At 40.9% G+C, this 27,463-nt stretch overlaps 1 protein-coding gene across 3 annotated transcripts in view; it reads left to right on the top strand.

Moving 5' to 3' along the window:
• fgf13a (fibroblast growth factor 13a) overlaps window positions 1-27,463 on the top strand; it is a 322,215-nt gene that overhangs the window by 283,185 nt on the left and 11,567 nt on the right. For all 3 annotated transcript variants that reach the window (XM_034181666.1, XM_034181668.1, XM_034181667.1), the window contains one exon: window positions 13,210-13,408. In XM_034181666.1, the coding sequence (XP_034037557.1) occupies window positions 13,210-13,408 (199 nt within the window). The remainder of the gene's footprint in view (window positions 1-13,209; window positions 13,409-27,463) is intronic.

Raw genomic sequence — 27,463 nt, forward strand, 5'->3', positions numbered from 1 at the left:
TAACTTGCACTTGTAGATGTAGTGACGAACTGTGTTAACTGACAGTGGTTTTCTGAAGTGTTCCTGAGCCCACGTTGTAATATCCCTTATACAATGATGTTGGTTTTTAATGCAGTGCCGCCTGAGGGATTGAAGGCCACGGGCATTCAATGTTGGTTTTCAGCCTTCAGCCAACTTTCCCAGTCTTTTTGTTGTCCCACCCCAGGCATTGCAGGCATCCATTTCAAAATGTGCAAATATTGTATTGACTGTATTGGCCTCAACGCCGCTGTCATAAGTAGTTCAAGTCTGTCTGTTCTTTTGAAAATTTTGCCTTTAGGGGAACTATTTATTAATTTTTTCTAGACAATATGAATTTTGATCATAGTGGTAATGTCATATTATGAATCCCCTACTTAAATGCTAATAAAGAAAAGTATAGTAGTGCCAGTGAAAATTCTCTTAATGCCTTAAATCTTAAAAAGCTCAGTGGGCCTATACTTTTAAAGAATAATAAGCCTTTACTTGTAGGTGTGTCAGTTCAGTGGAAATTGCTCCACAACAACCATAGAGGTCATAGAAGGGGTTTTAAAAAGGCTTTCCTGGACAGTGTATGAGTGTTGGTGCTGTGAACCATTTGGACCAAGACTTGTCATAGTTGCATAATTCAAGGATAAGCCCATGCAAGTGTAATAGGGTCATTAAAAGTCCATTTAGCCAAGCCACCATAAATGATTGGGGAAGGTAGCTGACACAACTGATGTTTTTATGCAGATTGGGTCTAACTTTTTCTCTCCAAAGTGATATTCTCTCATTCCATCTGGCACTGGAGCTATGATTAAAGTGATGCAAGATTTTTTGTTTGTTTTTTGCTGAGGATATTAGTTTCAGTGACCAACAGATATGCTATTGACTCAAGGATATATTGCTGGAGCCCATTCAAAAGGACATGCATGTTTCTGTCTGTCACATTTCTGTTAGAATAGAAATGGGAATCCCCTGTCATTCCAGCCCCTCCTTGTGTTAGGATGAGCGATCCAATACAACAGCAGCCAGCAGCCTCTCCTCCATCTTGGCTTCCTGTTTGTATCTGTATGCATCTGTTTAGCAAAAGACTTGCTTTCTTTTGCAGGGTGAGTGTAACCATCCAAATCCACATAAGCTCATTATTAGAGCAAGAACAGGACTCCTGGCTCAAAAGCTGAGCAGGCCGTCGGTTAGCCTCCAACTGCTGCTCATGCATAACTGAGATGGAAGCTATCCAGCATTTTAAATCACTGCTGCTGATCAGGCTGGAAATGAGAAAATACAAAGACAAATATCAAGAGGAAAGCAAGATTAAAAACCAATATTTCAACTATGCATGTTTTTGTCAGGGTTTACCACTGCCAAAATACTACATGATGTCACCCAAGATATTAATTCACATATAAATTGTACAATGTTAGATGCAAACCAGTTACACTGACCAAAACTGGACAGAGTATATGAAAACCACACAGCAGACTATAAGAAACATAATTTCTGTGAAGCCTCTCTATCTACACTTTGTGTGATATGTAGGAGACCAGGTGTTCAGAGGAGGATGAGATGAAGGTCGTGCTGTGGGAAGCACTGTACCGCTTTGTCTCAAGGAAATTTCTGGTATATGGGGGCTTGTCCGGGACTGGTCATCTGTCATAACTACAGCAGGATGAGGTATAGGTTTGGAGGAAGAAAGTCCTGTGATTACTCTGTAAGTAAGTCAAGGGTCACTGGACAGCAAATAATGAGTCACTGATCACAGATTCCTCTAACAAATGCCTTCTTGTCAACTCTTAAGGCCATCACAGTTCCTTGTTGTTGTTTGCCTTGCCTCACTCCCATTTGTTCAGGGTCACCACAGTTGATCCAGCACAGAGCTGCATTGGGATTTGGCACAAGTTTTACACCAGATACCCTTCCAGACACAACTCCAGGTGGACCTGGAGAAACACACACAGCCCCTGGTCTTCCAAAGAGGTCTCCCATCCAAGTACTAACCAGGACCCACTCTGCATAGCTTCTAAGATCTGATGGGAACAGGCTCACGCACAGCCTCTACTATCTAGAATTTTCCTCAAACTGTGGACTATGACTCCTGTGGATGATATTCATAGTGCCATCAGATATGAAACACCTCCTCCTATGTGCACTGATTATTCCAGTACAATCCCCAACAAGTTTCAGCAAGAACATCCACATTCCATTGCCTATATTGCCAGTTTTTGTCTATGCATTCAAGTCCTCCAGCAAGATTCCATGCACATTCTCCAAAAAAAAAACCAGACTGATCTTGAAGTCTGGACAGAGCTAATCTTGAACACTGAGCAGATGGTAGTCTGCGAGGCTTCATCTGAATCCTCTAGTATTCAGATGAACACCATATCACTGGAGGAGATCATTTAATTTACATGCAACAAATTCTTAATAGTTAAATTTGCAAAGAAATAAAGAAGTGCAAAAAGCATTAATATTGTCAGGGAGGGAGGGTAACATTAGAATTTTACAGCAGGCCGTGGAGCAGGGGATTAGAGACCTTGCAAGGCTTATGACAAATGTGGGTGTAGATAACTGCTGGTACTCTCATACATATAAAATCCTTAGAAGATTGCCTTGCATCAGTGAGAAGATGGATATCTAGTAACTTCCTACTTTTGAACTCTGATAAGACCTAAGTGATGGTTCTTGGTCCAGTGTGACATCGGCATCAATTTGACCATGTAGCACTTAGCCTAGGCTCATGTGTCATACATCATACTGACAAAATGAGGAACCTCTGGGAAATTTTCGAACCTACGTTGTCCTTTGACCTCCACATTAGAGATATTACGAGGACTGCTTTCTTCCACCTGCAAAATATAATGAAGATTTGCCCCATCCTGTCTATGGCTGATGCTGAGACCCTGATTCATGCCTTTGTGTCCTCTAGATTGGACTACTGCAATGTTCTATTTTCTGGTTTACCACAGTCCAGCATTAGGGGTCTCCAGTTGATTAAAAATGCTGCTGCCAGACGTTTGACACAAAGCAGAAAGTTTGACCACATTACACCCATTTTGGTATCTCTTCACTGGCTTCCTGTCCCTGTGAGATTGGAATTTAAGGTTCTGCTACTAACCTATAAAACTGTTCATGGACTGGCACCTCCCTACCTAGCTGATCTAATTTAACCCTACATACCAGCCCGGTCTTTGCGTTCTCATGATGCAGGACTACTTTGTGTCCCTAAGGTGAATAAGAAGTCTGCGGGTCACAGAGCTTTCGCTTATCATGCTCCTGGTCTGTGGGATGATTTTCCTGTGTCAATAAAACAGTCAGATTCTGTAGAGAATTTCAAGTCCAGACTTAAGATGCAATTATTTTCCTTTTCATATGGCTGGCATACTGGCATATTATGTTACTATGCTTTTTACTTTTTTACTCTTTTACCGTGCGTTTTTTTTTAAATCTTTTAATTAATTTTATTTTGTTTTCTGAATTGATTTGTGTGAAGCACCATGAGGCAACTACGTAAGTTGTGATTTGGTGCTGCATAAAATGAATAAATTGAATTTTCAATTTACTTTCATTTATATAGCGCCAAATCACAACAGAGTTGCCTCAAAGCGCTTCACACAGGTAAGGTCTAACCCCCTAACGTGTTTGGACAATTTAATTGTCCAAATTGTTAATTAGGACAACTTAAATGTTATTAATTATAATCCAAGTCTGTTTTTAATTGAAACTATGCTGCATTTCTATTCTGACATCCATTTAACAAATAAGCTTCACTGTCGACTGATCCACATCATTTCTCTTGTATTTTTCAAGGATGGAACAGCGCAACATATGTTGCCCCTGACTACTGAAAGCAGGATTCATCGGTTTGTATTGACAGTGTGTTTTGAGGAAGCCAGTTTGAGACACTTGTCACAGACTGATTGGTTGGAGCCCTCCTGTGGAGCTAAGCTCCTTGTTAGCAGGTGAAAAGAAGCAGCTGGAGGGAAATAGGTTCATTCATTGCCATGAACACCCTCCCCTACAGTGTTCAAGCAAGCACAAAATCCAGGATTTTCCAAATTAAAAACACCATAATCTTAAAGTGTTGTCCATGTGCAGAGATGAAAGCACTTTTGAGTTACTTTGGCATATGTGTCTTTAAACTCTGTCTTCTTGAAGGCATTACATGGGAGATAGATTTGTACTGACATTTGTCATCTTCAGCATCACATACTAGCTTTTTTTCTTTGTGTTTATTCAAATGGAGTGTTTGATACTCCTGTGAGGTTAAGTCGTAAGGTTGACAAATCCAAATGGAGATGCAGTGTCAGCTGTGATCCAACAATTCTGTTTACATGCAGAATGACCTAATGACCTATTGCTGAAATACAGACAATAACAAGAAACAGCAATAAAACATGCATGGCATTGCTGCTGCCAGTGGTAGAAACTACTGCTTTAGTGCCCTCTAGTTAAGGATATGATTCCTTCTTTATGTTCTCTAATGCCATATACCAACACAGTGCAGAGTAGCTACCTAAACTCTGTAAGTGAGATAGAGTATCTCGTCAATAGTTTTACATCCTCATTGAAGACAACTTTGGATGCTGTAGCTCCTCTGAAAAAGAGAGCTTTAAATCAGAAGTGCCTGACTCCGTGGTATAACTCACAAACTCACAGCTTAAAGCAGATAACCCGTAAGTTGGAGAGGAAATGGCGTCTCACTAATTTAGAAGATCTTCACTTAGCCTGGAAAAAGAGTCTGTTGCTCTATAAAAATGCCCTCCGTAAAGCTAGGACATCTTACTACTCATCACTAATTGAAGAAAATAAGAACAACCCCAGGTTTCTTTTCAGCACTGTAGCCAGGCTGACAAAGAGTCAGAGCTCTATTGAGCCGAGTATTCCTTTAACTAGTAATGACTTCATGACTTTCTTTGCTAATAAACTTTTAACTAGTAGAGAAAAAATTACTCATAACCATCCCAAAGACGTATCGATATCTTTGGCTGCTTTCAGTGATGCCGGTATTTGGTTAGACTCTTTCTCTCAGATTGTTCTGTCTGAGTTATTTTCATTAGTTACTTCATCCAAACCATCAACATGTCTATTAGACCCCATTCCTACCAGGCTGCTCAAGGAAGCCCTACCATTATTTAATGCTTCGATCTTAAATATGATCAATCTATCTTTATTAGTTGGCTATGTACCACAGGCTTTTAAGGTGGCAGTAATTAAACCATTACTTAAAAAGCCATCACTTGACCCAGCTATCTTAGCTAATTATAGACCAATCTCCAACCTTCCTTTTCTCTCAAAAATTCTTGAAAGGGTAGTTGTAAAACAGCTAACTGATCATCTGCAGAGGAATGGTCTATTTGAAGAGTTTCAGTCAGGTTTTAGAATTCATCATAGTACAGAAACAGCATTAGTGAAGGTTACAAATGATCTTCTTATGGCCTCAGACAGTGGACTCATCTCTGTGCTTGTTCTGTTAGACCTCAGTGCTGCTTTTGATACTGTTGACCATACAATTTTATTACAGAGATTAGAGCATGCCATAGGTATTAAAGGCACTGCGCTGCGGTGGTTTGAATCATATTTATCTAATAGATTACAATTTGTTCATGTAAATGGGGAATCTTCTTCACAGACTAAGGTTAATTATGGAGTTCCACAAGGTTCTGTGCTTTATTCACTTTATACATGCTTCCCTTAGGCAGTATTATTAGACGGCATTGCTTAAATTTTCATTGTTACGCAGATGATACCCAGCTTTATCTATCCATGAAGCCAGAGGACACACACCAATTAGCTAAACTGCAGGATTGTCTTACAGACATAAAGACATGGATGACCTCTAATTTCCTGCTTTTAAACTCAGATAAAACTGAAGTTATTGTACTTGGCCCCACAAATCTTAGAAACATGGTGTCTAACCAGATCCTTACTCTGGATGGCATTACCCTGGCCTCTAGTAATACTGTGAGAAATCTTGGAGTCATTTTTGATCAGGATATGTCATTCAAAGCACATATTAAACAAATATGTAGGACTGCTTTTTTGCATTTACGCAATATCTCTAAAATTAGAAAGGTCTTGTCTCAGAGTGATGCTGAAAAACTAATTCATGCATTTATTTCCTCTAGGCTGGACTATTGTAATTCATTATTATCAGGTTGTCCTAAAAGTTCCCTGAAAAGCCTTCAGATAATTCAAAATGCTGCAGCTAGAGTACTAACGGGGACTAGAAGGAGAGCGCATATCTCACCCATATTGGCCTCTCTTCATTGGCTTCCTGTTAATTCTAGAATAGAATTTAAAATTCTTCTTCTTACTTATAAGGTTTTGAATAATCAGGTCCCATCTTATCTTAGGGACCTCATAGTACCACATCACCCCATATGAGCGCTTCGCTCTCAGACTGCAGGCTTACTTGTAGTTCCTAGGGTTTGTAAGAGTAGAATGGGAGGCAGAGCCTTCAGCTTTCAGGCTCCTCTCCTGTGGAACCAGCTCCCAATTCACATCAGGGAGACAGACACCCTCTCTACTTTTAAGATTGGGCTTAAAACTTTCCTTTTTGCTAAAGCTTATAGTTAGGGCTGGATCAGGTGACCCTGAACCATCCCTTAGCTATGCTGCTATAGACTTAGACTGCTGGGGGGTTCCCATGATGCACTGAGTGTTTCTTTCTCTTTTTGCTCTGTATGCACCACTCTGCATTTAATCATTAGTGATTGATCTCTGCTCCCCTCCACAGCATGTCTTTTTCCTGGTTCTCTCCCTCAGCCCCAACCAGTCCCAGCAGAAGACTGCTCCTCCCTGAGCCTGGTTCTGCTGGAGGTTTCTTCCTGTTAAAATGGAGTTTTTCCTTCCCACTGTCGGCAAGTGCTTGCTCACAGGGGGTCGTTTTGACCGTTGGGGTTTTTACGTAATTATTGTATGGCCTTGCCTTACAATATAAGGCGCCTTGGGGCAACTGTTTGTTGTGATTTGGCGCTATATAAATAAAATTGATTGATTGATAGTATCTAATAGGGGAAACCAGGGCACGGTGAATCACAGGGCACAGTGAATCAGTAGCTATATCTGCGAAACTGCATATATTTGCAGCAGTTATGCCATATTTTTGTTCATAAAGACATCCCCTTATAAATTAGTGTTTTGTTTTTGGATACATTAAGGGTAAAACTAAGTGGCAAGTGAAGTCAGTTTTTTCCTATCAAAAGTAAATTTTGTGGATATCAGTGTCTTTGTATTTATTTCTCACAATAGAGGAAAGGTGGCCCCAAAAAATTATTAGTTAGAAGACTACCCTGTCCAACTGATGTGCATGTGTTATGTCTTCTCCAGACTGTCAGCTGTTTGATAACATGACTCATGTGTGTCACATGCACCCGGGGCACAATAAATCAGTCTCGAAAGTGATTTACTAAGCCCCAGTATCAAGTGGATGACAAATATTACTTGTTGAAGCTTATACATTTATTTTGTCATGAATTATTTTTATAATTTGTGTATATAAACAACTGTTTTCACATTTGAACAGAAATGATGACAGTTGTATTTATAATAGTTTCTAAAGGACTTATATCACTATATAAGACACTCACACATATGGATGGGTATCGATAAGATTTTATCGATATCAATACCATTATCGATTCCCTTATTGATAGCTCTTGTGAATTTTTTGTGTACTAAAAGTAGGCTTTCCAGGTTTTCTATGTCAGCGGGTCAAAGAGCTTTTTCTTATCGTGCACCCCCTCTGTGGGACAGTCTTCCTGCGACCGTTACGCAGTCGGAGTCCGTGGATATTTTTAAGTCAAGACTTAAAGCCTATTTTTATTCTCTTTCTTATAAATAGTTTTTATTTTTTTATCCGTTTTATTCTTTTACTTCTGTTTTTAATTATGTATTTGAATGTTTAAATTTTTGTTTATTTAATTTTTTTATGTTGAATTGTTCTATGTGAGGCACCTTGAGATGGCTTTTGTTGTGATTTGGCGCTTTATAAGCCAATTAAATTGAAATTGAACAACATTTTATTGAATCTTAAAGTAAATAAATATGAAATTGGTCACTGGATCCTTAAACTTTGGACATCATAAACTCTCCATGGTGGATCCTTGATCTCTGGACATAAATAGAATTAAACAAAATCTGTAGTTATTTTCAAAAGCATTTCCTTTCAGACATTATTGGCATGAATTTCTTTCCATACATCTGAGCTGAGCTCTTGCAGCTGGTTGCGCTGCAAGTCAGGATGTAATTCATAAAAAATGCAGGACGTCTCATTTTGGGAGGAAAAAAAAATGTTTTAGTCGATTGTAGTTTCTTGTCTGTATTACAACATTTGTAAGAGGTGTCATTTTATTTAAAGCGACAATTCATTTTGAAGTTATTAGTTCGGACCGGACTCTGTCTCAGCAGAGAGCGGCGCAGCATTTGGAGCTGTGCCAACTGAACGGAGGACGATTCTCGTTTCTTGACTGCAACAAGACATGAGTCCCAGTTAGTGACTTTAATCCACACAAAAGTGACTCATGATATTTTAATGGCTTTGAGAGGGGTTAAGAAGCGGACTTGCCGTTTCTGAAGAGCAGCGAATCAAAGAAGCAACGAGCTAGTGGATCCAAGCATTGCTTCATTGGTTCACGCTTCAAAGTGGTGTCACGGTGCAGAAACAGTTGATTACAGAGAAGCTACAGGGTCTGTAATCAACGTAGAGGAATGATCATTTTCTCGACAAACACCCTCAAAAACAACAGCTGCTCTGAAGGACCAATAAGGGAATCATTAAGCAAAAAGGCTATTGATATCGGTGGATCGAATCATTTCTTAACGATACTCGAAAAGAAATGGTTCTTGATACCCAACCCTACTCACTGATTACATAGTTGGTTTGCTGGATTATAGGTTTTTTTTTTGAGAGAGAGTGTCACAGAAAACAGACTTCAGCGTGAGTTGTGGCTAAACAGCAACTCTTCCATTTGTTGGTGTTAAATAAAAGTCCTGGAGGAGACGCGATTGCAGCAGCTATTTTTGGAGTCTTTGTGGATTTACACAACCGGACCGGCACTGACTGGCAGGTATGTCGCTTTCTGCCACATATAGTACTTTGGGTTTACGTGACGTGTTTGTTATGCATTCACAGATTGCCTGCAAATCAGCTGCAAAGCAGATGTAATAAAAACACTTTATTTGTGGCCAATCTGTATGCAGTCGCTACATCATATTTTAGTTTGTGATGTGGACATGATAGGCCCGATATATATCTGTTTTACACACTGTCCCGGTGTTCTGTCGAGATGAGGTGTGCCGTCAAGATGAGGTGCCTCGCATAACTGCACATGCATGCACTGAAAAAATTACTTGAAGTTTGCTTATTTTGATGGGCAAGTAAATGTATAAAAATCCCAGAAGAAGACCGTAGAGCATGTCCATAACTAATGTAAGCGCTAATCAATGTAGCAGGCGATGCTACAAGTTTACAAAGCCACATGCTGAGTAAAATAAAGCCTTTTAAGAGAAAGGGTCTGTGCTGATCGTCTGAAACGGACTTGTGCATTTAAAGTGAAGCAGTGTGTTTCTATATATATTTTTTTAAAAAGTCGTTTGCTCCACTGGCTGTTCACCTCCGCAGATGAAGCGCACTTCTCCGTGATGGGTAGAGAAAAAAACAAACAAAAAAAAAAAACAAAATGCGCATGCACAGTTGCACATCAAGCGAGTTGCATCATCTCCACATGTGCAATTGCGCGACGCACCTCATCTCGACGGGTGACGTCTTCAAATCTGGGGTAGAGCGATGTGCGCATGTGCACGTATGTGCAGTAGTGCGACGCACCTCATCTCGATGGGACACCGGTCCGCTGCCAAGCCGCAAATCCCCATCAGTTGCAGATATCAGTGGTTAATGGCAGATATACAGCACATAGAGTGAGTATGTATTGTGTATGAATTGAGTATGTATAGAGTATGTAAGGCGTTGGCATCTGCAGCCAAATTTTGTGCAGCTCAAAAATCCTGGCAATGGAAGAATGTACCTCTGCAGATAATTGCGGACGTGTGTGGGTGTCGGCCGACTCATACAAGCATGTTTCACGCATATTGCGGATGTTAAGCAAATATGAGCCAATTTTGTGCGCAATCATATGCAAATTCTCCTAAACGCCAGTGGGACAGGGCCCTTAGTACTTGCACACCAGAGTGAGCTAATCAGCTTGTGGCAGTGCAGGGAGAGATGGAAAATGTGTAGGGTAAGTGAACTTTGAGGGCCAGTTTGGGAACCACTGTTCTAGAAACATGCAGATTAGTCAAGACTGGTTTAGACCAGTCCAGACTAGTTTATAGACTGGATGACTATCGGTTCTTAAAAAAGTGGATGAACATCAGTTCTTAAATGCACACATACACAGGTAAGTGAATGTACACAGGTATGTGAATTTCTCCACTGTGAGATCAATGAAGTCTTATCGTAACCCAGTAACATACGTACATGAAGATTCTGAGTCATCCCCATAGTGTCACCATTTTTCAGTGTGATTGCTCAGATAATCCATGATAACACAGGGTCTGTGGCTTGCTTTTGTCACTTAGTTTTTGTATGTGTTGGTTATGCTGCCAGCAGATGCTGTAATCAGAGACCAGACCACATGAAACATGCTGTGTCTTTTGATCTCCTGAAAAATTGAATTTGTTACATGTGACTGCCTATCTGGCAGTGATATGTCATTTGTCATGATATAACATCAAACAACCTAATCAGTATCATCATCTTTGTCTCCAGCCACATGGTTGAATGTTAATTGCAACAGGACTGATTGTCGTTTGACTTGTGTCATGCTGAATATGGCATCAATCTGTCCATTGCCCTTTTTTTCATTTTAGCCTACTGGGCTTAAACTAAATAGTTAGTGGTGTGCAGTGTTTTCAGGCTGTCAGATTACTTGCAGAAAAAGTTTATCTTAGTATCCACATATCTGTCAGAGTGTCTCTGGAGATGACTTTCTCACTGATTGGAAAACTGCCCATGCAATTCAAATGGGAAATTGACTTCATTTGCTCACAGCACTTCACAGTGATGCCTCTCATTCAACCATATCCATACTGATGTCAGGATGCTGCCATGCAACTAGGGGATTAAGGACCTTGCTCAAGTGATAATGTCATTTCCAGCTTATAAACAGATATTGTGAGTGCTGTGTGGAGCGTGGGGAGAAAGTCTTAATATTTCCCAATGAAAACTGGCTTTTGTCAGGGATGTGCTTTGGCTCATACACTGTTCAATGCTTCCATGGCCTGGATGTTGGGTAAGGGTGTGGAAGCCAGTAGTTTACGTGCCTTTGTTGACAACGAAGGTTTACTAACCCTGACTATGTGGACGATGCTGTGATGCTTGCAAAATCAATGGATACCCTGTGTGCACCACTTGAGAAGCTATGCAAGGAATAGAAGTGTCTGGATTTGCAGCTGTGTGAAGACTAAAATCTAGGTATACAATGACTTCCTGGACTCTGCCATCAGATGTGTACCTGTATATTGTGGAAGTGTTGAACTCGTAGAGAGATCCAATTACTTTGGCAGTGGCATTAATGTCTATGAGTCCTTGGCTTCTGACAGAAGGAGACACCTGAGAAGAGCTTATGAAGTGATGGGATCATTGGATAGAGGTGTTTGACGTTGCCGATATCTTTGCAGGAGATTGGAGGCCCAAGTCTTTCGGATCCTGGTGCTTTCAGCCTTACTGTATGGTTCTAAGACTTGTACAATGACCAGTGACTTAAGGTCATGACTGGATGTCTTTGGCACTAGGCCTCCAAGGCCTAGTGCCAAAAAAAAAAAACAAGTTACAAAGACTCATATGAGGAGTATCACTTGCATTGTGAGGGAACCTCTGATGTAATATTTTGGCCATGTGGTTCTCTGGGCATTATCCAGCTCACAGGTGCCTCAGGGCTGTCAACCGCTGCAGTTGGAGAAGACCAATGGGATGGCACTCATTTCACCTGCTTGCACCAGATAGATGGTTAGTGTATTTGTCAAAGTATAAGTCACACATTTTTCTGTATGTGGAACTCACGTTGTAACTCGGCATTTCCCTTGAGATGAGTGGATCTCAGTGTACCACATGTGCACACTGCAGCCTGCGCTGTTACTTAACATCAGGACTTTTTAAAATCCAAAAGTAAGCAAGTTGGACAAATAAATGTCCTTTGAACAACATATTGGATATTAGTTGACACAGTTTGGACAAGCAAAATTGTCAGATCAATGGACTGCTCGCCTACAGCATTGGAAACACTACAATAAATGCGAGAGTCCATTTGATTTTTTTTTTAAATCAGCTCTTTAATTATGGATTTTCATGTATTGTCGTGTAATTTTTTTATAAGCATCACTTATTATACTACTGGAGTTTATTTTGTTTAGTACTTTGATTATTGTGCAAGCACCATATAGTTGTTCCTGAGCACTGTCGCTGATGTGCTTGCTCAGTGGGGTTGGTAAGGTTAGATCTTACCCATGTGAAGGGCCTTGGGGAGACTTTGTTGTGAGGTGATGCTATATAAATAAATTTAACTAATTATAAATAGTTATTGTTATTATTCTTGTTATTATTATATTGTAATTTTTCAGTATACAAGTCACAGCAGAGTATAAGTTGCAGGACCTCCCAAACTACCCCCCCCCCCCCCCCAAAAAAACAAAACAAAACAAAAAAACAAGTGACTTATAATCCAGAAAATGCAGTCCTTTGAGAGGTGAGGTTGGATCAGTTTTCTGTCTGGGTCTTGCCATCTGGACCCGGGAGAGTTCCATGGTGTGGTGGATGTGGTGACGCTGCAAAATCACCGTATTTCTTACTCCTAAGTTCACATGTATTCACTCATACACAGACAGGAATAGAGGTGACATGTATGATTTATATGTTTTATTAATGAGCTCTCTCATATGACTGTTATGTGTTTCATAACGTTTTACACTGTTCACTCATATAAATGGAATCAGCAGACTTTGAACATAGTCAGGAGAGAAAATGTTAAACAGCTTGTCATCTTCAGTACCTCCTTGCACACAGTGGAGATGTTCCTCACTATACTATAGTAAGATACACCCCGAAGGAATGAACTGCCGCTTCTCATAACAGCATGTCAGAGACTTTATACATTACAAATTAGTGTCCAGCAGCTGCTACACACTGTATCGTTTTCTCTTTTCCCACAGGAGCACTTTACGCCAGAGTGCAAATTCAAGGAGTCAGTGTTCGAGAACTATTATGTAACATACTCCTCCATGATATACCGGCAGCAGCAGTCGGGCAGGGGCTGGTACCTCGGTCTGAACAAAGAAGGAGAAATTATGAAGGGAAACCATGTCAAGAAAAACAAGCCCGCTGCCCACTTCCTTCCTAAACCTCTGAAAGGTGAGTGTTTCACATTTTTGCACCACATCAACAGCTAAGTGTAAGAAAGTGTAACTACACCATCTGTTATGGCCCCTTCACACATGGTGCGAAGTTTGGACAGCGTTTGGATGAAAACAATGAAATAGTGCCAAACAGTTCGAAATTAGCGCACAAAACATCGCGCCGACAGGCAGGCGTGCACAAACCCAGTGCGAGAATTTGTGCACGCGCCGGTGTCTTTCAAGCAGGAACAGTCCCAGGTGCAGCACATGGCGATGCTTATGTGGTATACGCTTTACCACTGTGCTATGGAGCTGTTCTTTGAAAGCTGCGGGAATCTGCTTCATATCAGGAAGGACATGGAAGTATTACAAAAAAAAATTACAATCACACACCATATAAAAACACTGCATTTATCAAGCGAGCAATACCAGTATGACACAGTCTGTTTGTCTGTAAATGACCCATGGTCACAGACATACAGTCGTGAAATTACATGAATGAGAAGCAGTTCACTCGTCTCATTCATGTCCACATCTGCTGACGTGTCTCCAACCGGCCGCGAACGTGTGTCTTGTGGATGACGCGCCATAGGACACCGCGTCATGTGGAACAGAGCTCATGTGGGTGACGTGACAGTGAGATCGCCTGCTGCGTGTACTAATCTGATGGTCCATTTCAACCTGGGAGAAGCCTGTCCATGTGGGCGCTGTGCGTGCACTCGCTCACTGCAGCACAAAATTACCCCAAGGTTCCTCACTTTGTCCGTATAATGTAGGACACAAGAAGACATGTGCCCAAGAACGCCTTCTCTATGATTAAATGTCCTTGCTTTTACTCTTCGACAACATGCCATTAAAGCTTAATTATTTGTTTTGAAAGTGATCAACTCAGCAACAGGAATTTGACTTGAAGCTGTCATTACATATTTGTTCTACATTAATCTGTTCACACATAAGCACCCTCTTCTGTTCATGCTGTTACCTCTTCTTTCCAGTCTGCAAAGCACATCTGCGTCACAGCACAGATTTATGAATAAATGCACATCCTTATTAAGAATTCAGTGAAATGGTGGAGTTGTTCCTTTCTGATTTCCTGCTATTGTTTGTCAGAGAAGCAGGACACATGCAAACAGCAAAAACAAGCAAAAATCAAAAAGAAAGAAGAACACAGTGCCACGGTGAGCATTTTTAAATAATAATTCAGTGGGATAGGGGTTGCATTTTGATTAAGAGAAGGAACGAGAGGTATTCAGCCAAATTAAAAAAAAACATACATTCATGAAGCTGATGAATTAATTAAGTCACTGTGATCAGTGTGCATTGTAATTAATCAGGATGTGCAGCATACAAACACAAAAGCAAACATTTATGAAATTCATACATTAATGAACACTAACAAAATCCCACCCTACAATTTGTGTGTATGTGTGTGTGTGTCTGTCTGTGTGTTTATGTGTGGGGGGGGCAGGGTTGCATGTGAGAGGTTGTTGCATACACACATTCACTATGGTAATTATCGTATGATATCGTATCGTATGATGATCCCCAAAAGGCTCAGCCATTCACAAGCAAAGATGGGGCCAGGATCACCACTTTGTGAACAACTGTGTGAAAAAAATAGTCCAACAGTTTAAGAACAATGTTTCTCAACTTTCAGTTGCAAGGAATTTAGGGATTCCATCATCTACAGTCCATAATATAATCAGAAGATTCAGAGAATCTGGAGAACTTTCTACACGTAAGTGGCAAGGCTGAAAACCAACATTCAATGCCCGTGACCTTTGATCCATCAGGCGGCACTGCATTAAAAACCAACATCATTGTGTAAAGGATCTTACCGCGTGGGCTCATGAACACTTCAGAAAACCACTGTCAGTTAACACAGTTCGTTGCTACATCTACAAATGCAAGTTAAAACTCTACCATGTAAAGTGAAAGCCATACATCAACAACATCCAGAATTGCTGCCGCCTTCTCTGGGCCCGAGCTCATTTGAAATGGACAGACGCAAAGTGGAAAAGTGTGCTGTGGTCTGAGTCCACATTTCCAAATTGTTTCTGGAAATCATGGACGTTGTGTTCTCCAGACAAAAGAAGAAAAGGACCATCCAGATTGCTACCAGTGCAAAGTTCAAAAGCATCTGTGATGGTATGGGGGTGTGTTAGTGCCCATGGCATGGGCAACTTACATCTAGGTTTTGGAGAAACACATGCTGCCATCCAAGCAACGCCTTTTTCAGGGACGTCCCTGCTTATTTCAGCAAGACAATGCTAAGCCACATTCTGCACGTGTTACAACAGCGTGGCTTCGTGGTAAAAGAGTGCAGGTTCCTCTGTAACTAGTCTGTTATCTGCTGCACTTACTTGGGGTGGATGCTGCATTTTGATTAAAAGAAGGAACTTGAGGACACTAAACAGTAAACAAGTTAAGAAAAGCTGATGGCCTGCACACTTTATTGAACAAATTTAAATATTAGTTAAGACGTCAGTGGGACTGTACACTGTAGTGTTTGTTCATCAGTAAACATAATGAAATAATGAGAGAGAGAGAGAGAGAGAGAGAGAGAGAGAGAGAGAGAGAGAGAGAGAGAGAGAGACTTGTACAGAGAGCAGTTCATATCAAATGTATGTAAAACTTCCTGAAAACAAGATACTTGTTCTAAATAAGTTTTGAAATGACTCCTTTACAGTGTCAAACAGAAAACATACAGATCATCTTTTACATATCACCTCTGTTTCTTTGTTGTTGCATTTTTTTAATACAACAATATGAGCAGAACAGATACAAACTTGATTATTTTCCTTGGAGGTTCAGACATGGGCCTGTTATATAAATTCCTCAGACTGGTCACACTTTGCTGCAGACGTTCAGAAGGATAAATATATTTTGAATGCTTTGCACAGAACTGTACTGCGTGATTGCAATAAATGTAGAGAGGACCACACCTATGGAGCCTGTGTGTGTGGAGGAGGAGGAGAAAAGAAAGTGTTCTGTTCTCTGTTGAAAAGGCCAGAGTCCTTTCATCTTTAACAAGACACAAATGTACCTGTCAGAAAGGAGACAGAGTGAGTCTGTTCTCACTTCAGTCGGATAAAAGGAGAGCACTCAGATGGGGTTCTGTTTTTTCCCCCTTTTTCTGAGTAAAAAATGAAAGCTTTGTTGTATCAAGTACTCAAAACTGACACAAAACAGAAATTTCTTTAAATTTATAACTGTAGTTTCAGGGTTTGGACCTGTCTGTCATGGCTCTTTTATTCTTCTATTTTCATGTGGTTATTTATTTTTGTATTTTACATTTACTCAGGCTGTCAGGTTAGTACTTTTACTGTGTCAGAAAAATCACGTGACGAGCTCAGTGTAACTGTTAAGTTTGTTACACACACACACATACGAGGGCTGTCAATAAAGTAACGGTCCTTTTTATTTTTTTCAAAAACTATATGGATTTCATTCATATGTTTTTACGTCAGACATGCTTGAACCCTCATGCGCATGCGTGAGTTTTTCCACGCCTGTCGGTGACGTCATTCGCCTGTGAGCACTCCTTGTGGGAGGAGTCATCCAGCCCCTCGTCGGAATTCCTTTGTCTGAGAAGTTGCTGAGAGACTGGCGCGTTGTTTGATCAAAATTTTTTCTAAACCTGTGAGACACATCGAAGTGGACACGGTTCGAAAAATTAAGCTGGTTTTCAGTGAAAATTTTAACGGCTGATGAGAGATTTTGAGGTGATTCTGTCGCTTTAAGGACTTTTCACAGTGCCAGACGTCGCGCTGCGCTCTCAGGCGGCGTCATCAACCTGTTCAAGCTGAAAACCTCCACATTTCAGGCTCTATTGATCCAGGACGTCGTGAGAGAACAGAGAAGTTTCAGAAGAAGTCGGTTTCAGCATTTTATCCGGATATTCCACTGTTAAAGGAGATTTTTTTAATGAAAGACGTGCGGACGGATCCGCGCGTCGGGACGCAGCCGACGCGGTGCGGCGGCACAGGAAAAACACCTCCGTGTTGATAACCATTTGTAAAATCCAGGCAGCTTTTGATGGCTTTCAGTGGAGTGAGTATATGAGAAATTGTTTAACAGGCAGGACATGTTCCAACTTGTCCTTAAGGCTTTCAACAGAGGTGTTTTTCCTGTGGCGGAGCGTCGCGGCGGCTGCGTCCTGACGCGCGGACCCGTCCGCACGTCTTTCATTAAAAAAATCTCCTTTAACAGTTGAATATCCGGATAAAATGCTGAAACCGACTTCTTCTGAAACTTCTCTGTTCTCTCACGACGTCCTGGATCAATAGAGCCTGAAATGTGGAGGTTTTCAGCTTGAACAGGCTGATGACGCCGCCTGAGAGCGCTGCGCGACGTCTCGCACCGTGAAAAGTCCTTAAAGCGACAGTCTCACCTCAAAATCTCTCATCAGCCGTTAAAATTTTCACTGAAAACCAGCTTAATTTTTCGAACCGTGTCCACTTCGATGTGTCTCACAGGTTTAGAAAAAATTTTGATCAAACAACGCGCCAGTCTCTCAGCAACTTCTCAGACAAAGGAATTCCGACGAGGGGCTGGACGACTCCTCCCACAAGGAGTGCTCACAGGCGAATGACGTCACCGACAGGTGTGGAAAAACTCACGCATGCGCACGAGGGTTCAAGCATGTCTGACGTAAAAACATATGAATGAAATCCATATAGTTTTTGAAAAAAATAAAAAGGACCGTTACTTTATTGACAGCCCTCGTACACTAGTGTTCAGAATAATAGTCGTGCTATGTGACTAAAAAGATTAATCCAGGTTTTGAGTATATTTCTTATTGTTACATGGGAAACAAGGTACCAGTAGATTCAGTAGATTCTCACAAATCCAACAAGACCAAGCATTCATGATATGCACACTCTTAAGTCTATGAAATTGGGCTATTAGTAAAAAAAAAAAAAAAAAAAGTAGAAAAGGGGGTGTTCACAATAATAGTAGCATCTGCTGTTGACGCTACAAACTCAAAACTGTTATGTTCAAACTGCTTTTTTAGCAATCCTGTGAATCACTAAACCAGTATTTAGTTGTATAACCACAGTTTTTCATGATTTCTTCACATCTGCGAGGCATTCATTTTGTTGGTTTGGAACCAAGATTTTGCTTGTTATACTATATACAATAGGGCATGTCCTCTTCAGCATAAGGCAACATGACCTCTTCAAGTATTTTGACATATCCAAACTGATCCATGATACCTGGTATGCGATATATAGGCCCAACACCATAGTAGGAGAAACATGCCCATATCATGATGCTTGCACCACCATGCTTCACTGCCTTCACTGTGAACTGTGGCTTGAATTCAGAGTTTGGGAGTTGTCTCACAACCTGTCTGCGGCCCTTGGACCCAAAAAGAACAATTTTACTCTCATCAGTCCACAAAATATTCCTCCATTTCTCTTTATGCCAGTTGATGTGTTCTTTGGCAAATTGTAACCTCTTCTGCACGTCTTTTATTTAACAGAGGGACTTTGTGGGGGATTCTTGCAAATAAATTAGCTTCACCCAGGCATCTTCTAACTGTCACAGCACTTACAGGTAACTCCAGACTGTCTTTGATCATCCTGGAGCTGATCAATGGGTGAGCCTTTGCCATTCTGGTTATTCTTCTATCCATTTTAATGGTTGTTTTCTGTTTTCTTCCACACGTCTGTTTTTTTGTCCATTTTAAAGCACTGGAGATCATTGTAGATGAACAGCCTATAACTTTTTGCACCTTGTTTTCCCCTTTCCAATCACCTTTTTAATCAAACTACGCTGTTCTTCTGAACAACGTCTTGAACATCCCATTTTCCTCAGGCTTTCAAAGAGAAAAGCATATTCAACAGGTGCTGTCTTCATCCTTAAATAGGGGACACCTGATTCAAACCTGTTTGTTCCACAAAACTGACGAACTCACTGACTGAATGCCACACTACTATTATTGTGAACACCCCCTTTTCTACTTTTTTTTACTAATAGCCAAATTTCATAGCCTTAAGAGTGTGCATATCATGAATGCTTGGTCTTGTTGGATTTGTGAGAATCTACTGAATCTACTGGTACCTTGTTTCCCATGTAACAATAAGAAATATACTCAAAACCTGGATTAATCTTTTTAGTCACATAGCACTACTATTATTCTGAACACTACTGTGTGTGTGTGTGTGTGTGTGTATATATATATATATATATATATATATACGCAGATGTGAAGAAATCATGAAAAACTGTGGTTATACAACTAAATACTAGTTTAGTGATTTATATATATATATATATATATATATATATATATATATATATATATATACACACAGTGAGGAAAATAAGTATTTGAACACCCTGCAATTTTGCAAGTTCTCCCACTTAGAAATCATGGAAGGGTCTGAAATTTTCATCTTAGGTGCATGTCCACTGTGAGAGACATAATCTTAAAAAAAAAAAAAAAAAAATCCGGAAATCACAATGTATGATTTGTATGTAACATGCAAATAAATTATTAAAAAATCATTCATTGTGATTTCTGGATTTTTTTTTTTTTTTTTTTTTAGATTATGTCTCTCACAGTGGACATGCACCTAAGATGAAAATTTCAGATCCTTCCGTGATTTCTAAGAGTTATACCACCAATTAACATTAGCCCTTAATTCATGACATGGATGCCTGAGGGATAGGTCTGTGAGTATAAACTCCAATATCAGATTGGTTGAAAAGGAATATTGGTTTGTTTGACACATTGATCAGCAAATAAGAAATGAGAAGATGATGATTGTAAGACGTAATTATCCATGATAGTAGTGATAATAATTTGGGTTATTTCATGATGCCTGGACAGAATTTGCACATATGACATGTAACAAAGTGTGGCTTGTAACTTAAAGTGATTAACTGCTTTGATTAACTGAATAGGAGGGGCTTTAAAAATACACCTTTGTTTTTTCTTTAAAAAGGAAGTTTAAGAAGTTTTCAGAGACAGTAAACTCATACATACAAACATACATCAAGACACACATGTAAACACCCAGGATAAACACAATCACACAAGCTCTTGGTTAATGCACACAGTAATCTTCATCTTTTCCACATTTTTTATCAGTTAACCACAATGAACAACAGAACCATGTACAGGTACAAATCACACACACAAAACAAACACATACAGTACACACACACACATACACACACACACACACACACACACACACACACACACACACACACACACACACACACACACACACAGAGAGAGAGAGAGAGAAACATGAAAATGATGAAGTTGGCTTCAGTCCCACATGGCTAACTTTATTTTCCCCAATTTTTTGTTTGTTGGAATCTGAAGGGAAGGTGTACATCTTGAGCCCCTTGTTATGTCTATTTGTGCATCCAAATACACAACAGTTTGGCATTTTCAGTGAATAAATAAATAAATTTGATTAAAAAGGAGATAGCTTAATAGTGACTGCGATTTTGGCTCCAAGATAGCACCACGAGTCACATGACTGTTATCTTCTGGCTCGTCATGTCACTACTGTTTGCATAGGGGACTCTTCTTCCCCCATGCGCTTCCCACCCCCTTTTCACTCCTCACTGCTCCTGTGCACCTTCTCAGCAAGCTGCAGTGGATGCCAATTTGCCAGTTCTGCACACAGTGTTATGATACATAATAGAAAACCACTTTGCAGAGCAGATGAATTTTGTTAAGTGCTTGTGCCGCCCCCCATTAACTGCCTGGTTCGCCTGTACCAAAAACCGTGTTTGAATGGTTACCACTATTGATAAATGACAACCACCAGTGCTGTTTTCCAACAGGGTGGTGGTGGAAAGAAGAAGGAGCAGAGAACATGTCAGGAGGCAATGGGAAAGGAGGAATGTTTAAAGTGTGGAAGTGAGAGTTGAGACTTTGAATGTTAGTAGTATGACTGATAAAGGGAGAGAGTTGGATGATGAGGAGAAAAGTAGATCTAAAGTGTGCATAAGGAACAGCTGATGGGAAATAAGGCCAGGAGCATTGGAGGTGGGTTTAACTGTGCTGTCACTGTGGATGAAATAGTGTTGGGTCTTTCTAAAGGAAAGCACTGGAGGTGGGTTTAAACTGTGGTGTCTCTGTGGATGAAATGGTGTTGGGTCTTTCTAAAGGAAAAGTATATTAACATCTGTTGCATGTTAACAGAGTGTCTGAAGTTAGAAGTTTAAGGGATGATGAATGTCATTAGTGCTTATGCTCCACAGGTAGGTTGTGAGATGAAGAAGAATATTTCTGGACTGAGTTAGATGGGATGGAAGAGAGTGTACCAAAGCATGAAAGAGTGGTGATTGGAGTAGACTTCAATAGGAGTGTTGGGGAAGGGAATAGAGTTGATAAGAAAGTCATGGGTAGATATGGTGTCAAGGAGAGGATGATAGAAGGACAAATGGTGGTAGATCTTGCAAAATGGATGGAAATGGCAGAAGAAGGATGAGTACAGAGTTACATATAAGAGTGGAGGAAGGTGTGCACAGGTGGACTAGGAAGTGAATAAGAGGAGGAGAATGAAAGCTGAACCAAGAATTGGATGGTGGAAACTGAAGGAGTAACTCTGTCATGTGAAATTCAGAGTGGAGGTGAGACAGGCACTGGATGGAGATGAAGTAATTTTGGACAACTAGAAAACTACTGCAGATGTTGTGAGGGAGACAGCTAGGAATGTACTGGGTATGGCTTCTTGACAGAGGAAGGCAAACAAGGAGACATGTTGGTGGGACGAAGATGTTCAGGAAAGTAGTAAGGAGAAAAAGGTGGGTAAATAAAAGAATGCAGATAATCAGAGAAATTATGAAAGTATGAGGTCTATTAGAAAAGTATCCGACCTTATTATTTTTTTCAAAAACCATATGGATTTGAATCATGTGTGATTGCTTCAGACAAGCTTGAACCCTCGTGCACATGCGTGAGTTTTTCCACGCCTGTCGGTTACGTCATTCGCCTGTGAGCAGGCTTTGAGTGAGGAGTTGTCCAGCCCCCTCGTCGGATTTTCTTTGTCAGGAAATGGCGGAATGATTTGGGCTTTTTTTCCATCAGAATTTTTTCAGAAACTGTTAGAGACTGGCAGCTGGAAACCATTTTCATAATTCTTTTCATAATTCCTGTGCTAGTCAGACGACGTCCCGGATAAAACACAGCGTCCACTTTGGAAATGAACGGCACATTCCACTGTTACAGGAGTTTCTGTCATGGAAAGAGGAGCGGAGGCTTCGCGCGTCGCGGCGGTGCCACATGGCGCACAGTAACACCGTGATGAAGCCTCACGGGATACTTTTCTAATAGACCTCGTATACATGAGTACAAGGAGATGCGCTGTAAGGTGAAAACAGATTTAGGAAAAACTAAGGACAGGGCATATATCGAGCTGTACAAGAGCTTTAATAAAGGAGATTAGTAGTTATGCTGATAAAGCATACAGAAGGAGTGATAATGGATGCAGATGGAGATGTGCTGACTGACAAGCAAGGAAAGTGTGTTGAGAAGGTGGCGGGAGTATTTTGAGGAGCTGACAAATGAAGAAAATGAGCAAGAAAAAGCTGGATGATATGGAGAGGGTAAATCAGGAATTGATAATGAGACGAGAGACGGCTGATTGGCTCACAGATCTGACAACTTGCTTCCAACGGATTGCTGTTGTGATGGTCTTCTGATCTTTCCACGGTAGTATACCTTTCTTCTATTTCTGTTTAGCACTCTTCTGGTTGTTAAGTGTATCTATTCTGAATCTTACTAAACTACAGTACTGTTGTGAATCGTTAGCAGTTAGCATTCACTAGCTGTTAGCATTTGCTAGCTAGGTCGACACTTTATAAAGGTAATTTGAGGTCTTGTGGGAAAGAGTGTGCAGCGAAAAGGTACAAACAATAAACACAAATGAACATTTTGAACAATATATACAAAATGGTCTATGCGTTTTGTTATCCATTGATATGGTATACAGTGCTTTATGCAGAGAAAGCAACACAGTTATCCAGTAACATTCACATGCAAACTAGTGGAGCAATCCTGATAGTTACTCTTTGTTTGAGCACGTGAGATTGTCATCAGAGGCTCTCCGTGTGATCCTGCTTTCACTGATCGCTGTGCGTAATGGCGCAGGGCACACTGAGTATGTACTAATAGTATGTACTCATTGCAGCACCCAGGGGGCTATCTGCCCTACGATTGGATTTTGGAAAACCATGTGACGGTGAACCATTTTCGATTGGACACTCACATTGCGCACATCATCATACAGCTTCTATGAGGAGTACAAAGATGGCTGATGGCTGGCTCGAAAGTCCGCGGAGTTAACTTTTCAGCAAAAAAAAAACAAAAAACAAAACAGTAAGTTTCTATCTCATATCATTCAAAAGTTATTTATAATTTAGTAAAACTTGGTCTTAGCCATCATACATGACGTTAATACTTCTTTTAGTTTTTCAGTGTAACTGCTGTGATTTTTAGGTCATTATTTTACTCCTGTATAAATCTTAGGAGTGGCTAGCATTTTCGCTAGTGGTTAGCTTGCATTAACTAGTTCGACCAACCCCCCCCCCCCCCATTTCTTTAATGCTTCTGTTAGTTTTTTTAGTGTAACTGTTGTGAATTTTAGCTTAGTACTTTACATGCCCGTAAGTTAGAGCAGGTTCTTAGCTCAGTGGCGTTAGATGTTACGAACACTCCAGATGAGTTAGTGTTGGGCCGGCTAGCGAGCCCATTAGTATCAGCCTAGAAATGCCGGCTGTGGAGGACGGTTTTCGGACTGTGTCTAGGCGGAAGAAGCCCCGTAGGGCTTGGTGCCCGGTTGTGGTACCCCGATCACACTCGCCACTGCGAACTGTGAATTGGTTCTCCCCTTTGGATTATGGATGTGAATTCTCTGAGCCTATAAGTGACTTCCACTCCTGTCCCCAGGCCGAAAAGCTGGACGTGATAGAGTGATAGGGGATTCTATCACCTGCAAAGTCAGGTTACAGATGCCGGCTGACGTTAAATGTATTCCTGGGGCCAGAGCTCCTGACATTGCATCCCATCTTAGGGTGCTGATGCTGCAGAAGGGAAGACAGACTAAGGAACATGACATGAGATATAGTCACGTAGTTATTCACGTCGGCACCAATGATGTCAGGATGAAACACTCAGAGGTCACAAAAATGGACATAGAGAGGACTTGTGACCTTGCCAGAAGGATGTGTTGGCATTGATTAATAGTCTCTGGTCCCCTCCCCTCCCGAGGTACGGATAAGGCGTTTAGCATGTTGACATCTTTAAATAGGTGGCTGTCGCAATTTTGTACACAGCAAGGCTTTAGCTTCATTGATAACTGGCCTTTGTTCTGGGGCCACTGTGGCTTGCTGATGCTGGACAGCCTCCACCCTACTGGGGAAGGTGCCGCCATCTTGTCTGCGAACATAGAGCTCTACAGGGAGGGTAACATTAGGAATTTACAGCAGGCCACGGAGCAGGTGATTAGAGACCCTGCAAGGCTTATGACAAATATGGGTGTGGAATCCATTAGCTTAATGGTGAAATTAGTGCAGAAAATTCACTTTGGTGATAGCGCAATTTATCTGCCAGGGAGGGAAGGTTGAGACTGTGGCCTGCTTCCGTAGACGTGTCCATAAAAATCATACAGGGATATGCTTTGCAAAGTTAATACCCATTGCTAAATTGGATGATATTGAAATTGAGGATGGCCCAGTGGTTGTTCCAGCAAGAGTAAAGATTTCATGTCTGCTACCTACAACGCGCGTGGAATGTCTCAAACCTAAACGTACTTCTACGCATCATATATATGCTACTCTGTAACCACCCCTAAATCCAAACAGTTCAACTGTCAACCCCACTGAGGTCCTTAGTCTGGTTCTCATTAATATAAGATCACTATCCTCGAAATCATTGTTGATTAATGATCTAATTATTGATCATCACTTCGATATGATTGGGTTATTTGAAACCTGGCTAAAACCTACAGCTGTCCTCCCCTTAAATGAGGCCTGCCCACCAGCATATACATTTAGTCACGTCTCTCGTGATGCAAAGCAAGGCAGGGGTGTTGCTTTTATTTATAAATCTAGGTTTAGCTTATTAGCTGTTGGGGGTCACAAATATAACTCATTTGAGCATCTGATTCTCCGCTCTGCTCAGGATATTATGCATTGCCAAGGTCATAAGAATAAAAATCAGCTGTATTACTTTGTCACTGTATATAGGTCTCCTGGCCCATATTCTGAATTCTTAGATGAATTTGGGGCGTTCATCTCTAACTTGTCAACTAGTGCAGATAACTGATCATTGGTGACTTTAACGTTCATATAAATAAGCCTTCTGATGCTCTCTGCAAATCATTTATGGAAATTGTGGATGTATTAGGATTTCGGCAATGCATTTGGGACTCGACACACATTAGTGGAAATACCCTGGTTTTGGTTCTTGCATGTGGTATTGCTGTCACGAATATTGACATCATGCCTCTTACATCAATGGTCTCTGATCACTCACTTATTAAGTGTACAGTTTCACTGTCGTGTTTAGTGGAACAACCTTATATATCACTACGGTGATGCAGCAACTTCTCAACTAAGACTGAAATTGAAGCTAGACTGCCTGATATCTTAGCTTCACATTTGGCAAATACCCAGTCAGTAGACAGACTTGTGGATAGTTTAAACTCAGTGCTCAAAACTATAATCAGCATGATTGTGGCACCTGTGTTAAAACCGTGCTCCCCCAAAACACAGTCACCTTGGTTCAGTGATTACCTGCGTGACCTCAAGCATAAGGCTAGAGGTCTAGAACGGAAATGGCGTCGTTCAAAATTAGAAGTATTCCACCTTGCATTCCATGATGTTATCTTAGGGCCCTGTCCCACTGGTGTTTAGGAGGATTTGCGTATGGATTGTGCACAAAATTGGCTCATATTCTCCAAACATCCGCAATATCCCTGTAACATGCCCGTATGAGTCGGCCGTCATCCGAACACGCCCGTGATCATCCGCAGAGGCACGCATGTCCACAGCCAGGATTTTTGTGTAGCTCAAAAATCTGGATGCGGATAACATCCGCCTTACATACTCCATACATACTCAATTCATACACAATACATACTCACTCTATGCGCTGTATATCTGCTGTTAACCGCTGATATCTGCAACTGACGGGGATTTACGGCTTGGCAGCGGACTGGGACAGTTTGTAAAACAGATATATATATCGTGCCCATCATGTCCACATCGCAAATTAAAATAAGTTGTAGCGAATGCATCCAGATAGGCCACGAATAAAGCGTTTTTATTACATCTGCTTTGCAGCTGATTTGCGGACAATCTGTCAATGCATAACAAACACGTCGCGTAAACCCAAAGTACTATATGTGGCAGAAAGCGACATACCTGCCAGTCAGTGCCGGTCCGGCTATGTAAATCCACAAAGACGTAATAGCTGCTGCAATCCAGGACTTTTATTTAACACCAACAAAAGGAAGAGTTGCTGTTTAGCCACAACTCACGCTGAAGTCTGTTTTCTGTGACACTCTCAAAAAAAAAAGCAAAAACAAAACACAGTCTCACACCCCGAGCGGCTCCCCCCTCCTGCTCCCCAAACTCATGAACAGTTAACCCTCACATGACAACACTCTGTGATCAACTTGTCCAAGTCCAGCAAATGCTCCAGAGCCTGTATTGTTGGTGTGAATAGTGATGCTGAAATGAGCGAGTGCGCTTTTTATGACCGCAATGCAGATGCCATGCATGCGCAACACATGCGCGATGCATTCATAATACACCCATAATACTGCCGTGATAATCTCAATGTGTCGGATCAGTTTTCTCACTACATGCGTTATATAACCGTGACTGTTCATCATATATTCGCTATATATTATTAATATATCCATAATTCATACTTGGCCATTTTTGTTGCGGACGACAATGAACGCCCGCAATTTGTATACTCAATTCATGTGCAATTAACCCTCTCACCAGTGGGACAGGGCTCTTAGACTATAAGCATGCATTACTGGCTATGAAGCAGACCTATTACTCTGATTTGATCAACAAAAAC

The sequence above is a fragment of the Thalassophryne amazonica genome, chromosome 11 (genome assembly GCF_902500255.1).
Source record: "Thalassophryne amazonica chromosome 11, fThaAma1.1, whole genome shotgun sequence".
Lineage (NCBI taxonomy): Eukaryota > Metazoa > Chordata > Actinopteri > Batrachoidiformes > Batrachoididae > Thalassophryne > Thalassophryne amazonica.